General features: G+C 40.0%; 2 protein-coding genes across 2 annotated transcripts; one reads left to right on the top strand and one right to left on the bottom strand.

Moving 5' to 3' along the window:
- Nucleotides 1-14,608: 14,608 nt before the first annotated feature.
- Nucleotides 14,609-14,926, bottom strand: LOC107797929 (nectarin-1-like). The gene has a single exon (XM_016620851.1). It carries the CDS (start codon nt 14,924-14,926, stop codon nt 14,609-14,611), a length of 318 nt encoding a protein of 105 aa, XP_016476337.1.
- Nucleotides 14,927-15,493: 567 nt separating this feature from the next.
- On the top strand, nt 15,494-16,383 carry LOC142163961 (uncharacterized). Its single transcript, XM_075221118.1, has 2 exons — nt 15,494-15,539; nt 15,749-16,383. The coding sequence occupies exons 1-2, from the start codon at nt 15,494-15,496 to the stop codon at nt 16,381-16,383; spliced, it is 681 nt and encodes a 226-aa protein (XP_075077219.1).
- The last annotated feature ends 1,034 nt before the right edge of the window (nt 16,384-17,417 follow it).

The raw sequence follows: 17,417 nt of genomic DNA, 5'->3' as shown, positions 1-17,417 counted from the left end.
TGAAGGAAGGGATTCATAAACATAAGACTACAACTTTTTATCTTGGCATGGATGACGGTACATTATGGTACCAAGGACGACTATGTGTTCCAAATGTAGATGGTCTTCGGGAAAGGATATGGCAGAAGTGTATACTTCTAGATATTCCGTGCACCTAGGCTCTACAAAAATGTATCATGATCTCAAGGATGTTTACTGGTGGAATGACATGAAGAGGGGTGTGGCGGACTTTGTGGCAAAATGTTCAAACTGTCAACAAGTGAAGATTGAGCATCAAAGGGCCGGTGGGTTAGCTCATAGTATAGAAATTCCAATGTGGAAATGGGAAATGATCAACATGGATTTTGTGGTAGGGTTACCACGCACGCCGCGTAGGTTTGACTCAATTTAGGTGATCGTGGATCGACTCACAAAATCAGCTCACCTTTTGCCAGTTAAATCCACCGACACTGCGGAACAATATGCTCAGTTGTATATCAAGGAAATAGTCAGGCTTCATGGCACTCCGATTACCATCATTTCCGATCGAGGGGCCTAATTCACAGCTAATGTCTTGAAGAAGTTTCAGCAAGGTTTGGGTATGCAGGTAAATCTTAGCATGGTTTTCCATCCACAGACTGACGGGCAAGCAGAGCGGACTATTCAAACGCTTGAGGACATGTTGCATGCGTGTGTGCTTGACTTCAAGGGTAGCTGGGATGATCATTTGCCACTCATAGAATTTTCTTATAACAACAGCTTCCATGCCAGTATTCAGATGGCACCGTTTGAGGCCTTGTATGGTAGAAGATGTAGATCACCGATTGGGGTGGTTCGAGGTTGGAGAAGCAGAACTAATAGGACCAGACCTTGTGCATCAGGCTACAAAAAAGATTAAGATCATAAAAGAGCGGTTGAAAACTGCTCAAAGTCATCAAAAATCCTACTCGAATGTTCGTCACAGAGACTTAGAGTTCAAAGAAGATGATTGGGTGTTCTTGAAGGTATCTCCCATGAAGGGGATCATGCGGTTTGGGAAGAAAGGAAAATTAAGTCCGAGGTATGTCGGGTCGTATAGAATCATTCAAAAGATTGGTCAGGTGGCGTACAAGCTTGAACTACCACATGAGATGTCATTAGTACACCCGGTATTCCATGTGTCTATGTTGAAGAAGGTAGTTGGAGATCCTTCCGCTATTGTGCCGGTTAAGACCATCGAGGTTAGTGAAGAATTGTCATATGTAGAAATTCTGGAGTCTATTCTTGATAGGAAGGTCCGAAAGTTGAGAAACAAAGAAATTGCATCCGTGAAGGTGTTATGGCGAAACCAACAAGTCGAAGAGGCTACTTGGGAAGCCGAGAATGAAATGAAAGAAAAGTACCCTCATTTGTTTGAATAGCCATGTAATAGTTCTATGAAGGTGTTTCCCCTAAAGTTTGTATCGCTTGTTCGGCTAATATAAAGACACTCTTTTCTAGCTATATATGATGTTATTTTGCATTTTGTTGTGTCATTTAATTCTATATATGTTGCAAAGGTGTGCTTCGGGGACTCTCTGGCAGGTGGATAGGCCCAAATACAAAGGAAACTCTGGCAAAATTTTCAGGAAGTTAGGAAGTTAGGCAAATTTGGGGCTGATGGTATGTGGCATAACTGAAACTGTGATAAGTGAACCTTGATCCTCATTCGAGGACGAATGATCTTAAGTGGGGGAGGATGTAAGGACCCGTAAAAATTTTAACCAAAATACTCGGGGTTTCATGATGCCAAGATAGATTCCTGTGTTACTTCGTGGTGCCAAGATAGAACTCGTCGCAGTTCAGACTTTTTGGATTGAACAGTACCCTACGGACTGACAGGAAAATGTTTCGCAGAAGAACGTGTTTCTGCGGCACATTATGCGGCTGCATAATCACTCTGCGGACCGCATAATGGCCGCAGAGTGAAACAGTAAGTTTGGCCAATTTGAGGTCAGTTTTGCGGTCAATTATGCGACCGCATATTTGATATGCGGACCGCATATCGGTCACATAATTCCTCTTGGGTGTCTGCGGAGGGAGTTCTGGGGTGCATTATGCGACCGTAGAACAAGTATGTGGACCGCATACTGGTCGCATACCTGAGCCGAAAGTTTAGGCCCCTGAGGGCCATTTCTGCGGTCACTTTTCGGACCTCATAACCATTATGCGGTCGCATATGCGACCGCAAACCTGTGTCGGGGCACCATTTTTTCTTAATTTAAAACCCGACCCCTATTCCGTTAAAACACCCTTTAGGTCTATTTTGAGCTCATTTTCTGATGCTTCTAGAGTGAGAGAGACAGAGGGTTCAAGAGGGAGGGCCTAAGTTTTCATCAAATTGATCTTCAATCATCACTCAAAGCCTTGAAAATATTCAAGTAGCCGGTCTGGCCGAGACCGGACTCCGTGTAAAAACACGGTGGCATTGTGAGTTGTGGCTTTGGCAGTAAAGATTATTAATCTAAGAAGATGGAAATATTGAATTGGAAACTATGTAATCCTTACTCGGTGTTTTCTTTGTATTTCTATGAAGTACTTATTGATTATTATGACTGCCTTCTCTTTGTTTCACTGTTCATTCTACTAAGATTGGTGTTTTCCTTACATACTAGTACTATTCGACAGTACTAACGTCCCTTTTACCGGGGGAGCTACATCTTTGAATAGATGTAGGTGGTTTCATCACAGATAGTGCCGATCGCAGATACTGGTGCTCTCATTCTCTCCTCACAGCAGTCTTGGTGAGCCCCCTTTCTCCCAGGGGTCATGTAGTCCTTCTTCTGTATAAGTTTTCACATTTTGAGGTATAGCCGGGGCCTTGTTGCCGGTATTGTCATGTTGCTCTTTTGTATCCTTAGAGGCTCCGTAGACGTTTTTGTGGGTCATGTATGTATGTTGGGGCAGTCGTTGGACCGAGTTGTATTTTGGAAACTCAACTATGGCATAATGTATATAAGGAAAATGAACTTGCAACGTTTATATATTTATATAACTGATCTCTCCCCGATTTTACAAATGGTGATGCGATCCCATTTTGGGTTATGAATGAGTCAGTAGGAAATGTTTAATAGGCTTTCTCCACCGGGTTCACTCGGTTGAGCGCCGGTCGCGCTCCCCGAGGTTGGGCGTGACAGATTGGGTTAGTGATATTTAGCCTAGATCTTGCTTGAATTCAAGGATTAACGGTTGCAGACATTGATTCATGCCTAATTGACTTAGTCTCTACTTGAGAAAGAGAGACTAAGTCTAGGAAAACTTGGCTAACAAGGAATTGGGGTTAACTCAAGAAATTGATAGCCCCAATTAAAGGGTTGAATCTAGAGATAGTAAGACCCGACTTGAGCACTTATCACTTATTTTGTGCAATGCCCATTTGGACTTGAGAAAGCCAAATTGGGCAAAATCACTCAAACTACCGAGAGGTATAGAGTGGGTAATTGCGTGTGATTGCTATATTACAACCTCGATCAGTCAAACGTGCCCTAGCGTTTACGACCCATTATGTAATCATCTAGGTGGAAGTCACGACCCTAGATCCTTTATCATTTGGAAAACAACCAAAACCAAAAATATTGTATCCTAGTTTTATAATTACAATCAATAGTTTAAAGTAGAAGTAGAAACAATAAATAAGAATGTGGAAGTGTAATCTAAGACATATTATACAATTACACTAAATAAATACCTAATCCCAATTCTAACTTCCTGAGGATTCGATCCCGACTTGCATTGGGTTTTATTATTGCTTCGACCACCTCACTACCTATATTTGTGGTGTGCATTTGGGCCACATAAACCATCCTCAGTTGTTGTTCCAAAGCTTTTTTTTTCCTCTGCAAGAACGTCCTTCTCTAACTGAAGACCTTCAAATTGTTCTCTCCAGTTATCAGCCTCTATGTGAAACTCAATTAGTTGCTGGTCAGACCAAGAGATCCTTTTCATAAGCTCAGTGCCTATCAAATTAATCTACAAAAAAAAGGAAAAAGAAGAAGAGTTATGAATGAAGAAAAGAAAGGAAGGAAGTATCAATAAAGTTATACCTTAAGAGAAGAATGAACGATGTCATTCATTAAAGTCAAGGAATTGTGACCCTCCAACTTCTTCTTTTTCACGGGTCCTAACAACGGTTTCAGCCATACATCAGCTTCTCTAGATTTTCTCAACAAATTCCCACCCTCGAGGACTTCAATAACAACTCTTTTCATATCCCTCCTTCTACAAGAAGGCTCAACTTCTACATAAGGAGCAGCATCGGGAGCAACAATTGGGGTAACATCAGGTAAAGACACAGGGAGTTAACAGTGGGTAAAATTGGAAGGGAAGAAAGAGGCAGTTCTTCAGAAATAGGATCGAGGCCTTCCTCACCCTCAAAGCCATGGGCGAATAAATTTTCAACAAGACTTGGAGGGGGGGGGGGATTGGTTGAGTTTCCAGCATATTCATCAGAAATTTCTAAAGGAGCACTATTTGACTCATCAATGAGTCTAAAGGGAATCGAACTTGATTGGGGATCATGAGAGACATGGGTTTCATCATCTGAAACCATGCGTCTTCTGACACGCTGTTTTCTCACCAAGGAACCTTCTTCATCATCAGACCCACGGGCTTCAACAATTATTCTCTTGGAGGAAGAAGCACTCAAAATTCATTCTTGAGCAAGACTTACAGAAATCCAGGTGAACGGAACAAATGCGGGATTGATGCCACGAATAGCAAACCCTAATAAAAAAAAAGGTGATGAAAAAGTAATATATGAATGAGTAAAGAAGGAAAGAAAGTGTGAGATTAAAGAGTACCGTGAGTCTTCACTTTCTAACCAAATTTCTGTGAAAGAAATTTTCTAGATCTTTTGTCCATGGTAGCAACAGTCAATATTTTTCTACCCAAGCACGGAAGTCGAAAATTTCTTCGAAGACTTTCATGGTTGCTGAAAACATGAATATGCGATTATATAAAGCAGCTCAGGACATCAAAGAAAGAAAAAAAAAGAAACAGAAAACTTACGTGCAAAGTTCTATTTTTCTGGAAAAGGCGTGTTTTCTCCATCCACTAATCCACTAGTGGGGGCAGCAACAAAGAGGGCATACCATCCACGGTCACGATCATCCTCGGGGCTAACAAAAAGCCTTTTATTTCTAGGCACGAGAGAAAAGATACCTTCACGAAACAACTTAGGAAAGTAAAGATGAAGTAAGTGACGGAAATTAAAAGGAGCTGAAACTAAATCCGATAAATAGCGAAGGCATGCTACTTCCCTCCACACAATGGGACCAATTTCACTAAGGCAAACATTAAAATAATGACAGAACTCGATGATCACTAGGCCAATGGGAGGTTTAAACCCTAAAGTAAAAGGATAGGTGTAAACCAAAAAAAAGCCATCATGGTAAGAAGTGATTCATTGGTTGGCACCAGAAATTAAAACTGGGAAATCTGGTTTCCAATGACATTCTCGTCAAACTAAAGAAAGAAGACCAAGAGTAATCAGACTTGGGTAGTGTTCAACAAGGTTAAGGGAATCGATAGAAGAAACTTGATTTTTCATGGCTTCACGATCTGATACAAAAGAAAACTCTTGAGGAACAATCTCAAAAACTGTAGGCTCGTGCATATGTTCGTTCTAATCCCTATTTTTAGAAGAAGATCTAGGGGTTAAAGGAGCTCTAGGTCTAGAAGAAGATGGTTTGGAAGTACTACATTGAGAAGTAGATAACGAACCAAGACTGTGTAGTCTACCATCTCTCCTACTCCTAGTAGGGTCAGTAGAAGGAGCAAACTCATCGACATTCACAACTTTGCGAGGGTCTAGTGTTGAAGAAGACATGTTTAACAAAGAAAGTACACATAAAAGGTATAGGACTAAGAATGGAGGTTAAGATGATGGATACAGAGAAGAAGGAAAAAGGTTTCAAGAAATTAAAGGGGATGAAGTATTTATAAGGAGATGCGACCGTCATCAAAGTTGATCATTATAAAATGTCATAATAGAACTATCACTTCGTGACTACTGTAGCCACAGAAAAAACCCTAAAATGCGCTGAGAAACTGCACAACCAATCAACTGAAATCACGTGGCATGAGCATTAAATGGATGTGACATATGTCGCATTGATTCTGAAAAGAGCGTAATGATACTCGAGAAACGGAGGCAAAGAATTCTTGCCATAAATATTTTTACCACTTCCCGAATATTCAGTTTAGAATATTCAGAAAATGGGGGGCTATTTGTATTAGTGGAAAAAAGGCATAACACGTGGACTATCAACAAGGTGACAGGGCATGGTACGAGGACCATCAATATAGTGACAAGTGAATTTCTTAGTTAGATGAGTTAAAGAGTGCGAAAAAGGCATGGGAAGAACACCCACGGAGTTACACTGAGAAAAGAGCCGGACTTGATAGATGTAAAAGGAGAACCGGGAACGGAATGAATAAAGGCTGTTAAGAAGGGAGGATGCACAAACCTGTCATAAATAAGGAAGGAAAATCGATACGGTTACAAGAAATCTTTAGACATAAATATTTGTTACAATTGTATATGGTAACGGGCAATCAAGGCAATTAATACCATTAGTAAGACTGAATTAAGTAAGGAAATCGTTACAATTGTATGCTCCTATATATAAGGACTGGAACTTCATTTGTAATATCATCGGATAATTACTGAAATTTATGCAATCATTCTTTACTTTATTCTAAGGTTCTAAACCGTAATTTTGGAAGTGATTATCAATTTGTTTCATATTTTCTTTATCAATTATTTCCATTCCTTGGTTTATACTTCAAATTATTGGGAAAGTGAAGTAAATCTTGGTTATCAGTAACCCGATTTCTCCTAGATATTGACTTTGACCAAGAAATCTTTGGTTAGAGTCAATGTGTCATGCCTTTTATCCACTAATACAGTAAATATAGACCCAACGACAAATGTGGCTTCCATTTCTACAGTTTCTTCTTCTTCTTCGTTGCCTCTGGTTCAATGTTTTCCTTTTCCCATGAATTGGTCCTATGGTAGTATGTAAGATTCTTATATTTAAGCTTTTGCAATGTGCATGATTTGCTCTCGCCAAATTAAGTTCAATTTAAGTTTCACTTTAGAGTAACTATCAAAGATGATTGTATTTTTAAATTCATTAGTATAAATTTTAATGGATATGATAAATGCTAAAAAGAAACAAAAGATTTTTCTTTATCATTGCCTTTAAGATTTATAATTTTAATACTATAATATCTTGCAACTCTATAGGATAAAAACCATGCTTAGCTGGAATTGTACCTCCGCCTTCTTGATCTCTCCTAGATGGGAGCTACCGTGTTTGGCTCTGGGTGAGGGAAACTAACACAGTTTCTAGGGTTTTAATTATACTATTTTTATATATTAAGACTTGAATGATTAACCTGCTTATACGAGTATTTAAGATATTGTATTTACACATTATAGGTAATATAATGCATATCTTTGTTATTTGGTATCTCGGTTTTCTAAGGACTAGGAGATTCATTCTTATGAATATAAGATACTATCTTATTGGTGTAAACTACCTTATTGGTATAGCCCGACCTATTTCAATTATATATTCATATATCTGTAGATATGTCGACTTTGCATTAGTAAGAGGATAAGTAAAAAAAATTCTAATATTTATTTTTGAGGTGTGCTTTGTTACGCCTTTAATGGTTTACCTTATCAAGAGTGGGGAAATCCCTTTCTTTGGTAGACCATGCGTAGAACTTTTTATCCGACCTGGTTCGATATCTGTTTTTATGCCCCATGGCTTATGGATGCTATGAATGAATTCGATGTTATAGAAGTGATAAATGAATCTGATGTTATAGAAGTGGCAAATAAATCCCATTTAATAGAAAATTTAAAGAAATTTTATGTTATGGAAGTAAGGGATGAAGTTATAGATGGTAAAGTTGATGTTTCATACGGTAAAAAGAAGGGAGGTCGTCCAGGTCTAGTTGATTGTTTGATCATCATTAGTTGTGAAATTTACTTAATAGGATTTTATACTTAGTATTTCTGGCCTATTATGATGATTATCAATTTCCTTAAACAAGGTTTTATTCGCTAAAAATGACATATATAGGATATAAGACCTGCTTACCTTCAATTATCCCTCCGCCATTTTTTCTCTAGTGGTGATCGAGGTTGGCGCGGGTGGTATTTGGTAAACACTGTTTATAGGGTTTATATTCAGCTGAATAGATAAATTCCAGTTATGTTGCCTTGAAGTATTGATTGGTATAGACTTTTGAATGTATCGAAGAATATCCAGGACCTGGATGATTATACGCCGGGTAAGCAGTTCGAAAAACTGACGATTGATAGCGGGACTTCTTCTGATAGTGATAATGGTAATGCTAGATCTTCATCGGGTAATGATAATGCGGAGGCAAGCTCAAGCACTACGCCCCATTTTTATAGCTCTTTGAACACATTTCATCCTTGGTTGGAGGGTATATACAAGGTATGAAGAAAGGTATCCGCTTAGATGACTTTTTACCCTATTACCCGGGGTCGTACAATAATTTAGATAAAATAAGTATGGATTTTGCTTTTCCTTTCTGCTAGGTCAATCTAAATTTCTAGTAAACGAATTAGAATATTGTAGTGATAAATTAGAAAAACTGGCTGTATACTGTAATAAACTTGGGTTATCATATATAACTAGTAAAATTTCACTCGATAGTATGTTTATAACCGGGATTCGTGGATTGTTGAATGAACATGTGAATGCTGAGAGAGTTTTAACAGATGTTGTAACATGTGGTCCCGGATATTTTGGGCGTTACTTGGCTCCTATGGTCACGAGTGTAAGTTTTGTTGTCTGGTACAAGGTGGACCCTTACTCAATGGATAATACACCAGATTGCTCCATATTTGGCCCTCTATTCAACTACGAGCAGTTTTTCTATCTAGAGTATCGACCGCAGGGGTTTAACATCACTAAGTTTATCGAAACTAGAAATGTAACCTAGCCAGTGACCCATACTATTAGTAAAAAGCCTTTATATGAATTTACTATTCCGGCTATTGGCCCTGCACTTAAGGTTGTAGGGTTGGGGAAAATGTTGTCATTCGTTCTTGCAGCGGGTGTTGTCCCCTCTGAAATGGGGTGGAGTTGATAGTCTATTATTCATTCAAGTAGGCAATTAGTTCAAGAGTTTGTGCCTTTTAACTAGTCATCAAAAGCGAGGCCCATCCCCGATTCTTCTGTGTGGGGTGGGGTAGCATAAAGAAAGAGTGCAACTGAGAGGGCACATAAGTGGTGATCCCGACCCCCGAAGAAGACATCACCACCCATGTGGAAGGGTTTCTAAGTGTTTACACTTACCCTTTCATGCTGGGCCCCCTCGACCCCATCATCATTGATTTTTGCCTTCAATATCAAATAACCCTAGGCCAAATCCATCATTCCTTTTGGCGAATTATTATTCTTCTCCGATTCTTCGTGAGCAAAGTCAAGGGGCTCCCTTTCACCCTCGATCACCTTATCAGATTGTATAGCCCCCGCCTCTATCAAGGCGGGTTTATAAAACTCCATCATCGGTCTACCAAAGTGATGTTCTCGAGCATGGAAGAGGACAAGGATCGAGGCTGGATGGGCCGGTTTGTTTGAGTGAGGACATCCGACCTAATCCCAGCCGAGAAGATGTTATTTCTTGAGAAATTGAACATGAATCATAAGTACCGTCTCACTGTTAGCTTCCATGTACTATTTGTTCCTTTGTGTTTTCTCATTGATGTCTTTTTCCATGATGTAACGGTCTCTTGGATGCCCCGTGCAATTCCCGACCTCTAGAGATGGGTTCAGAACCTAGCCTCGACCTCTAAATACGCCGTACACTCATGACGCAATTTAGCAAAGGGCCGATGGGAGGCCAAGAATCATGGTAAGCCCACTTTTTGTGTATTTTATGATTTGATTAAGATGCCATTCTTCTACTTATTTAATTTTCTCGTGTACAAGCCTGGGCAAGGATGCAGTCATGAAGCCTTGTATGGTGAGGAGGACACTTCGACCCCAGTTCTGAAACCGGCAAAGGATATGAAAAGGAAAAGGACCTCAACCTCTGAGGATCCAAAGACTAAGAAGAATCTGGTTCGTAAGCCGAAGAAAGACATTGTTGCCCTACCTGCTGATATGATTCAATGGCTAAGGGAGGCAGAAGAAGAAGAATATGAAGACAATGGCTCAGAACTGTTGGCCCGAGTGAAGAAAACTATCGAGGCCCCAAAGGCCGCTGAGTCGTTGGTGGTTAAGGATATTCCACCTCGAGCCGAGGGGGTCTTGGAAAAGGACTCGTGCAAAGTCCCCGAGTCATCGAAGATCGAAGATGCCTCCCGCCGAGATGAGTAAAAGGAGGGTATGTCTGAAGGGGCCAGCTTCGAGGCTCTTCGCAACGAGCAGAACGCCCCAAGTGGCTCACTTGGGGCAATAAATATTGGAGACTCGCCGATTCTCCATGCATTTTCCGAGGAGGCAATTCGGGAGGCCCATGCTACGAGGACTCCCGAAGTAGACGGGGCCCATGGAGGGGACAACCCCTTCCGTGGTTACTTTATCGGGGTGGAGATGCTACCGACCTGAGTGAAGCATCGAGTCTCCTCGATGAGGCTCAACAAGCCTTGAATCGGGTGAGTCTCAACTCCCTTTGTCGATATCATACTTAGTTTATTTCTTCTTTTCTTGTCTAATTTCCTTTCTTTTTTCCGTATAGGCTTTGGCACTCCATCAGGAGGCATTTTCAAAGTCCCGAGCAGAGCTGAGTGGATGTGAGGCCGAACTTCGAGGGCTCACTGAGGAGAGAAATGCCCTTAAACTTCTCAGTGGGCAAAAAGAAGAGGAGATCAAGGACCTCCGAGCCGACTTGGCCAAGGCTCACCAAGATCAGACCGACTTGATCGAGCAGGTAATGAAAATCTTAAAAGCTCATAGGCTCGATTCGAGAACAGTGGCTAACATTTCAATCTCACAGTTACAGCAGAAGGTCGAGAGGATCGAGCAGTTCCGCGAGGAGGTAAACATGATGAAGGCGGAGACCTTGGTGTGGAAAGAAAGTATGGATCGCTTTGCTACTAAAAAAGAGGTTGCTCGAGCCCAATTGCCATCGATCGAAAGTCAGCTTCGAGGCATGAAGGAGAAGAGCTCAGCTCAGGCAAAGAAAATAGAGGAGCTTGAGGCTCGGTTGGCTTCCGAACTTACAAAGGCCGAATCTGAAGGCGAAAAGGCAAAGGCCGAGGCAGAGGCGATACTGGCCGTCTACCGGGCCGATGCTGAAGCCACTCAAGTCCAAGTGAAAGAGGCAGCCGAGACCGCTCAAACTTGAGCACATTGGATTGCTGAACTTGCCAAATGCCAATCTCGGAGGGAAACCCTCGAGGAGATCCATACTCGAGGTTTCAATCTTACCGACGAGATAATAAAGGCTAAAGAGCATGAAGCTGATGCTAGAGCGTTGGCCTCTTCCAATAATGATGATGATAGCAAGAGCGGGTCCGAGAATGGGGAGTACCTCGATGGAGAAGAAGATGCCCCTGAGGAAAATTAGGAATCTTAGGCTTTTTCTTTTTTAACTTTTTTTGCAGGACCCTGATCGATCCTTGTAAATATTTTTGTATATATAAAAGATCTTTTTGTTTTTTGACTTGTCTTTATTCTATTTCTTGCCTCGTGAAAATTCTATTTCATTCATGCCTTCATGCCTTATGGAGATTTTGCTCACAAGTTTGGGACTTTAGGCAACTAGACCGAAGTCGGACATGTGTAGTCTTTAAAATTGAGTGAGTACTTGCTCGAACACGAAGTAGAGTGACCCTTAGGTTTTAGTTGAGTAAGGATGATTTCTCGAACTCAAAAAATAAAATGGCCCTTAGGCTCTTGAATTAGGCCGATATGACCTCAAAAGAATGGATTTTCCCCTTTTTCGGCTTGAAAAATTAATCATAAAAATTTTCCATGCCTTAGCACGAGATAAATTTGTACCCATTAGGTTTTTCGAGGATTGGTGTTATCAAAATCCTTTGCTTTGTTATGCCTTAACACAAAATTGTTCGGGAGTTCGAAGAATTTGATACCCTTTAGAGCTTTTCGAGGGTCGATATTATTGAGACCCTTAGTAATTCAGCTGAGGGTTGCCTTTTTTAATCGGTTTATGAGAATATTTGAAGGCCTGTTTTATAATGGAATTCGAACGTCTCCGAACCGTGTTAATTTGGCTGTAGCCTTTAGTTTGGGATTTGCCCTTTAGGCTTGTTTCCCTGCTTATACTTCGAACTCGTTCGAAGTGTCACTCCCCGAGTGGGTTGGCTGTGACCTATAAAATCAAGGATTTCCTTTTTAAGGTCTTGCAATTTTGAGGTTTAGTAATTCGATCATGTCGATTTATTGGACGACAGTCCCCTAGTATAGGGTAAATTGTTTAAACTTTAGTTGCGATCGGCCCTTAAGCCAGTTTCCATAATAGATCATAAGTATGAAATTGTAAAGTATAAATTTCTGTAAGGCATGGAACATCTGGTAAGGAAAAATATTTCTTTTAATAGATTAGACACGGTTCATTTGACCACTTGGTCCTTTACCTATCGAGACCCTGCCGACACGAAGTATTTTTCTTGTAACTATCCAAGGGTGATGCCCCCCAGTATTCGAGGTTGATTGTAAAGGAGCCTCAAATACTGTTGAATTGCTCTAAGTTAGCACGAACAATAGTTGCCTTGTTAAAAACCTCGCCGAAAAAACCTATATGGGACAAAAACTGGTCTAAGGGAAAAAGAGTGCAACGAGTGCTTTCAGACCTAAGGACTTTTTGTTTGGAGAATCCTTTGGTGTCTTCGATTAAGTACCTGCAAATGGTTAGTATAAAATATAAACAAAAATGGATAAGGTCGTACCTTAGCAGTAATATCGTTTGAGAAGTGATACATTCCAATTGTTTGGTAATTGTTCGTCGTTCATCGTGCCAAGTTTGTAGGATCCCTTTCCGATGATATCGAGGACCTGATACGGTCCCTCCTAGTTTAGGCTAAGTTTTCCTTCGTTTGGGTCTCGCGTATTTAGGGTGACCTTCCTCAGAACCAAGTCCCCGATTTTAAAGTGTTGATGATTAGATCTTCGATTGTAGTACCTTTCGATTTGGTGTTTCATCTAGCAATTCGAGGCTTGTATTCATAGCCTCGTGATTTGACTCTTCCGTTGTATATCGAAACCTGATGCTAGGTTCCCCGACATCAACCGAGATCAGAGTTTTGGTGCCATATACTAAAGAGAACGTTGTTCGATACGCCCAAAGGACTTCGGGCAATATTTCTCTCCATTATTCCTTAACGTCATTCAATCATTTCTTTAGATTTTGAATGATGGTCTTATTTATCGATTCGGCCTGTCTGTTCCCACTAGGATGATATGGCGTCGACAGGATCCTTTTTATTTTGTGATCTTCGAGAAACTTTGTCACTTTGCTTCCGACAAATTGATTTCCATTGTCGCATACGATCTCGGCAGGTATCCCGAATCGGCATATAATATGGTTCCATATGAAGTCTATGACTTCTTTCTCTCTAATTTTCTCTAAAGTTTGTGCTTCAACATACTTAGAGAAATAGTCAGTCATAAACAAAATAAATTTAGCTTTACCTGGGGCCGATGGTAGAGGGCCGACGATATCCATTTCCCATTTTATGAATGGACATGGGGATAAGACAGAGGGAGTTTCTCTCCAGGTTGGTGAATCATTGGTGCATACCTTTGACATTTGTCGCACTTTCGAACAAACTCTTTTGTAACATTTTCTATATCGGCCCAATAGTATCCTGCTCTGATGACTTTGTGAACCAATGATTCGGCACCGGAATGATTTCCGCATGTGCCCTCGTGGTCCCAAACATATTTCCAATGGTCCATCAAACATCCTTCTATATAGTGTTCCATCTTCGGCCAATGTGAATCGTACGTCCTTCGTACGTAGAGTCCTTGATTCCTTAGGATCCGATGGAACCTTTCCTTTCTTTAGGTACTCAATATATTTGTTCCTCCAATCCCAGGTTAGACTTGTGGAGTTGATTTCGGCGTGGCCTTCTTAGATTATTGACCTTGAAAGTTGTACGACAGTCCCCGAGCTAATCTCGTTGTCTTCGAACGATGACCCCAAATTTACAAGGGCATCGGCCTCGTTGTTTTGTTCTCGAGGAACATGTTGTAGGGTCCATTCTTTAAACCGATATAGAGTCACTTGTAGTTTGTCCAAGTACCTATGCATTTGAATCTCAAAGGTTCTGTTGACTTGGTTTACCACAAGCAGGGAGTCACATTTTGCCTCGATGACCTCTGCTCCCAAACCTTTAGCTAGCTCGAGACCTGCAATGATGGCCTCATACTCGGCCTCATTGTTAGTTAACTTGGAACTTTTGATAGCTTCTCTTATTGTATTACCCGTGGGAGGCTTCAAAATGATGCCTAGCCTGGACCCTTTCATGTTCGAAACGCCATCTGTGAAGAGGGTCCACACCCCCGATGATGTACCCGACTTTAATAATAGTTCCTTTTCGACCTTTCTCAATGAAAATCCATGTCTTACTCCACTATTATATATATTCTAAATTCTAAAATTTCTTGGCAGGTGCAAACTTTGACTTGATCTGCTGAACATCCTCAGTATTAATTTGGAATGTCTGAGCCAAGATATCATCTGGCACAGTTGGTGAAGCAGCAAACAAAGTGGCTGCTATTGACTGAGTCCCAGGAAACTGGCTATTGAAAGCAGAAATAACAGCTGCTGGAACTTTGCCATTATTCTTCTGAAAATGGACAAGTCCTCTAGGAAAAACAAAAACTTCGCCCTTTGTAATTTGCTTTGAGACGAGTACATTGGCAGTAGTAATGAAGCCAACTTTCAATTCACCTTCCAAAACAAAGACCATTTTAGAGGCACGTGAAATTAGGTGCTTGTGTAAAAGAACTATAACATTGATATATATGTAGCGAGGAGTAATTGAGTATTTCTACACTTAAATTTGACGTCAGATGAAACATGAGTGAAGAAATTAAATAGAGTGGTCAAAATACTAAACCAAATAAAGAAAAGCCTTGCTTCAAAATAGGAGTCTCTTTTTTTCTTCTTTTTGGTGGTGTTGACTTCTGGGCTCTGGCTCTTTCAAGATTGTAGGTAAATGATTTTGAGTGACAAGACATTCTCCCAACTCAAACAGAAAAACTTTACTCATGCATGTAATTTTGCACATAGCTTTAAATGCGGAGTTATGTATTTGTTCCAAAGTAATAATCTCTCTGAGGATAATAAGAAGTTACAGTACAACTACTCTTATGCCTGTGGTCACGCAACAATGAGTCCCCAACATCAGCCACTATAATTTTTCTCCGAGTAGAAATGTAGTATCATTAATATATTATTTTCAGTGTTTTCTTGCATCTTCTACAAATTAGAGCGTATTTGGGTGTTGAATCTTTTTTAAAAAAAGAAAACAATTATGGGTTCTTCTTCATGCATGTACGAGACAAAATTAGGATATACTGGTAATCCTAAGTGTGGCTTGGTCTAGCTATGCTGTTGGACACTCTATATTAGTAGCTTGGGACAACATCTTATGGTAAAAGTAGATGACCGAGATAGTTTCTATATAAGTTTCTCACTTGTTATACTGTAAAGCCGAAAACTTTAAGAGATTCTTGCACAAATACAACATATTGCATCTGTATATGCGGCAATGGCCCATAATTCATAGGCACGAAAGTCACAAAATTCTTCCAAAGTTGGCAGATTAAACGAATTACTTCTGCACCTAATCACCCAGCGACCAACAGACAAGTTGAATCGACAAATAAGGTTATCATCAATAACTTAAAGAAGAGATTGGAAGAATCAAAAGGAAAATGGCCAGAGGTATTACCCGGGGTGCTATGGGCTTACCGAACAACAACAAAAACTAGTACGGGTGAGACTCCATTTTCACTTGTATACGGAGCAGAAACTTTGATTCCGGTAGAGATAGGTGAACCAAGTACGAGGTATACGCATGCCACTGAAGCAGCAAATGAGGAAGAGTTGCGGGTAAATTTGGATTTGATAGAAGAAAGGAGAGAAGCAACATTAATTCGAATGGCGGCTCAAAATTATATGATTGAACGATATTATAACAGTAAAGCCAATTTGAGGTATTTTAAGATTAGGGACTTTGTCCTCAAAAAGGTATTCCGGTCAACAAAAGTGTCAAACGCAGGAAAGCTGAGCCCAAATGGGGAAGGCCCATATAGGGTTAGAGGCATTGCTGGAAAAGGAGCGTATGAGTTGGAAATCATGGACGGCAAAGTGTTACCATCAAATTGGAATGCAGTCCATTTGAAGAAGTACTACTTCTAAACGAGGATAATACCCACGGCCAAGTATCATGAAAGTTTGATTTTATTTAGTTCTTTGGAATTTTACTAACCATTTTAGATGATAGGAAAAAAGCTGGCCCGTATCAAATGATGATTAGACACAAAAGACACGCAAATTACTGAATTATTCCCTGTTTGGGTTACAACTTTTCTGATGGAAAAAGGGTTATGCAGTTATCATCTAAAGAGTTATCTCCGAGTCCCGTTTTGTATTTTCCTTTTCAGGAAAAGAACCAAAAGAAAGGAGTTGATTCAGTATTTGAGATTTCATACTTAATTGCTCTAACACTGGGAGGACTATGCATATAGAAGGTTACACAAGAAAGAAAGATGTATACCAAGGGCATAGTTCAGCCTGAATCAAAACCTTGAATAAACCCTTGAAAAGTTTTCAAGGGAGTTCAAACTCGCAAAAAGGATGCAAGATATTCCAACGAGCTTCTAGGCTAAGGCCATAAATTTTGTCGCGGGAGAATAGACCCGAATTTGTAAACCTACTACAATGAAAGCAGTTATAAAAATGTTGTATGAATATTTATGAAAATGATGTACATAATTTATTAATTTGAGAGTTCGAAACATAAAACTTCCTTAAATTATTTCTCTTTTCATATCTACTTCATGTTTCATATATTTGCACCAATATAAAGATGAGACGTCATCTTCATCAGTATCATTAATATAAAAGGGTCCCCTCTTATAAAAATCCATGTACATCTATTAAAGCATTTTAAGTACAAGAATAAACTCAAATATTAAAAGGGCAGAAGAATAATATGCACCAAAAGCAATAAAGATATTTATATCATAACCCCAAAGAACAAGGGCGATATTTATATCATAACTCCCAAAAAAGACAAGGGCAGTAAAACCTTCCTAAACGTTGTTCAAAAAATACGAGAGAGTTCCAAACAAAGACCAACAAACAAACAATTTCAAAAAAAAAGTATGGAAAAGGGAAAAGCTAAGGAGCATCATCAACAGGAGAAGAGAGTTGAATATCAACTTCACCAG

This window comes from Nicotiana tabacum, chromosome 9 (genome assembly GCF_000715075.1).
Source record: "Nicotiana tabacum cultivar K326 chromosome 9, ASM71507v2, whole genome shotgun sequence".
Classification (NCBI taxonomy): Eukaryota; Viridiplantae; Streptophyta; class Magnoliopsida; order Solanales; family Solanaceae; genus Nicotiana; species Nicotiana tabacum.
The sequence above is the reverse complement of the archived record's forward strand: the minus strand, read 5'-3'. Positions and strand labels throughout refer to the sequence as shown.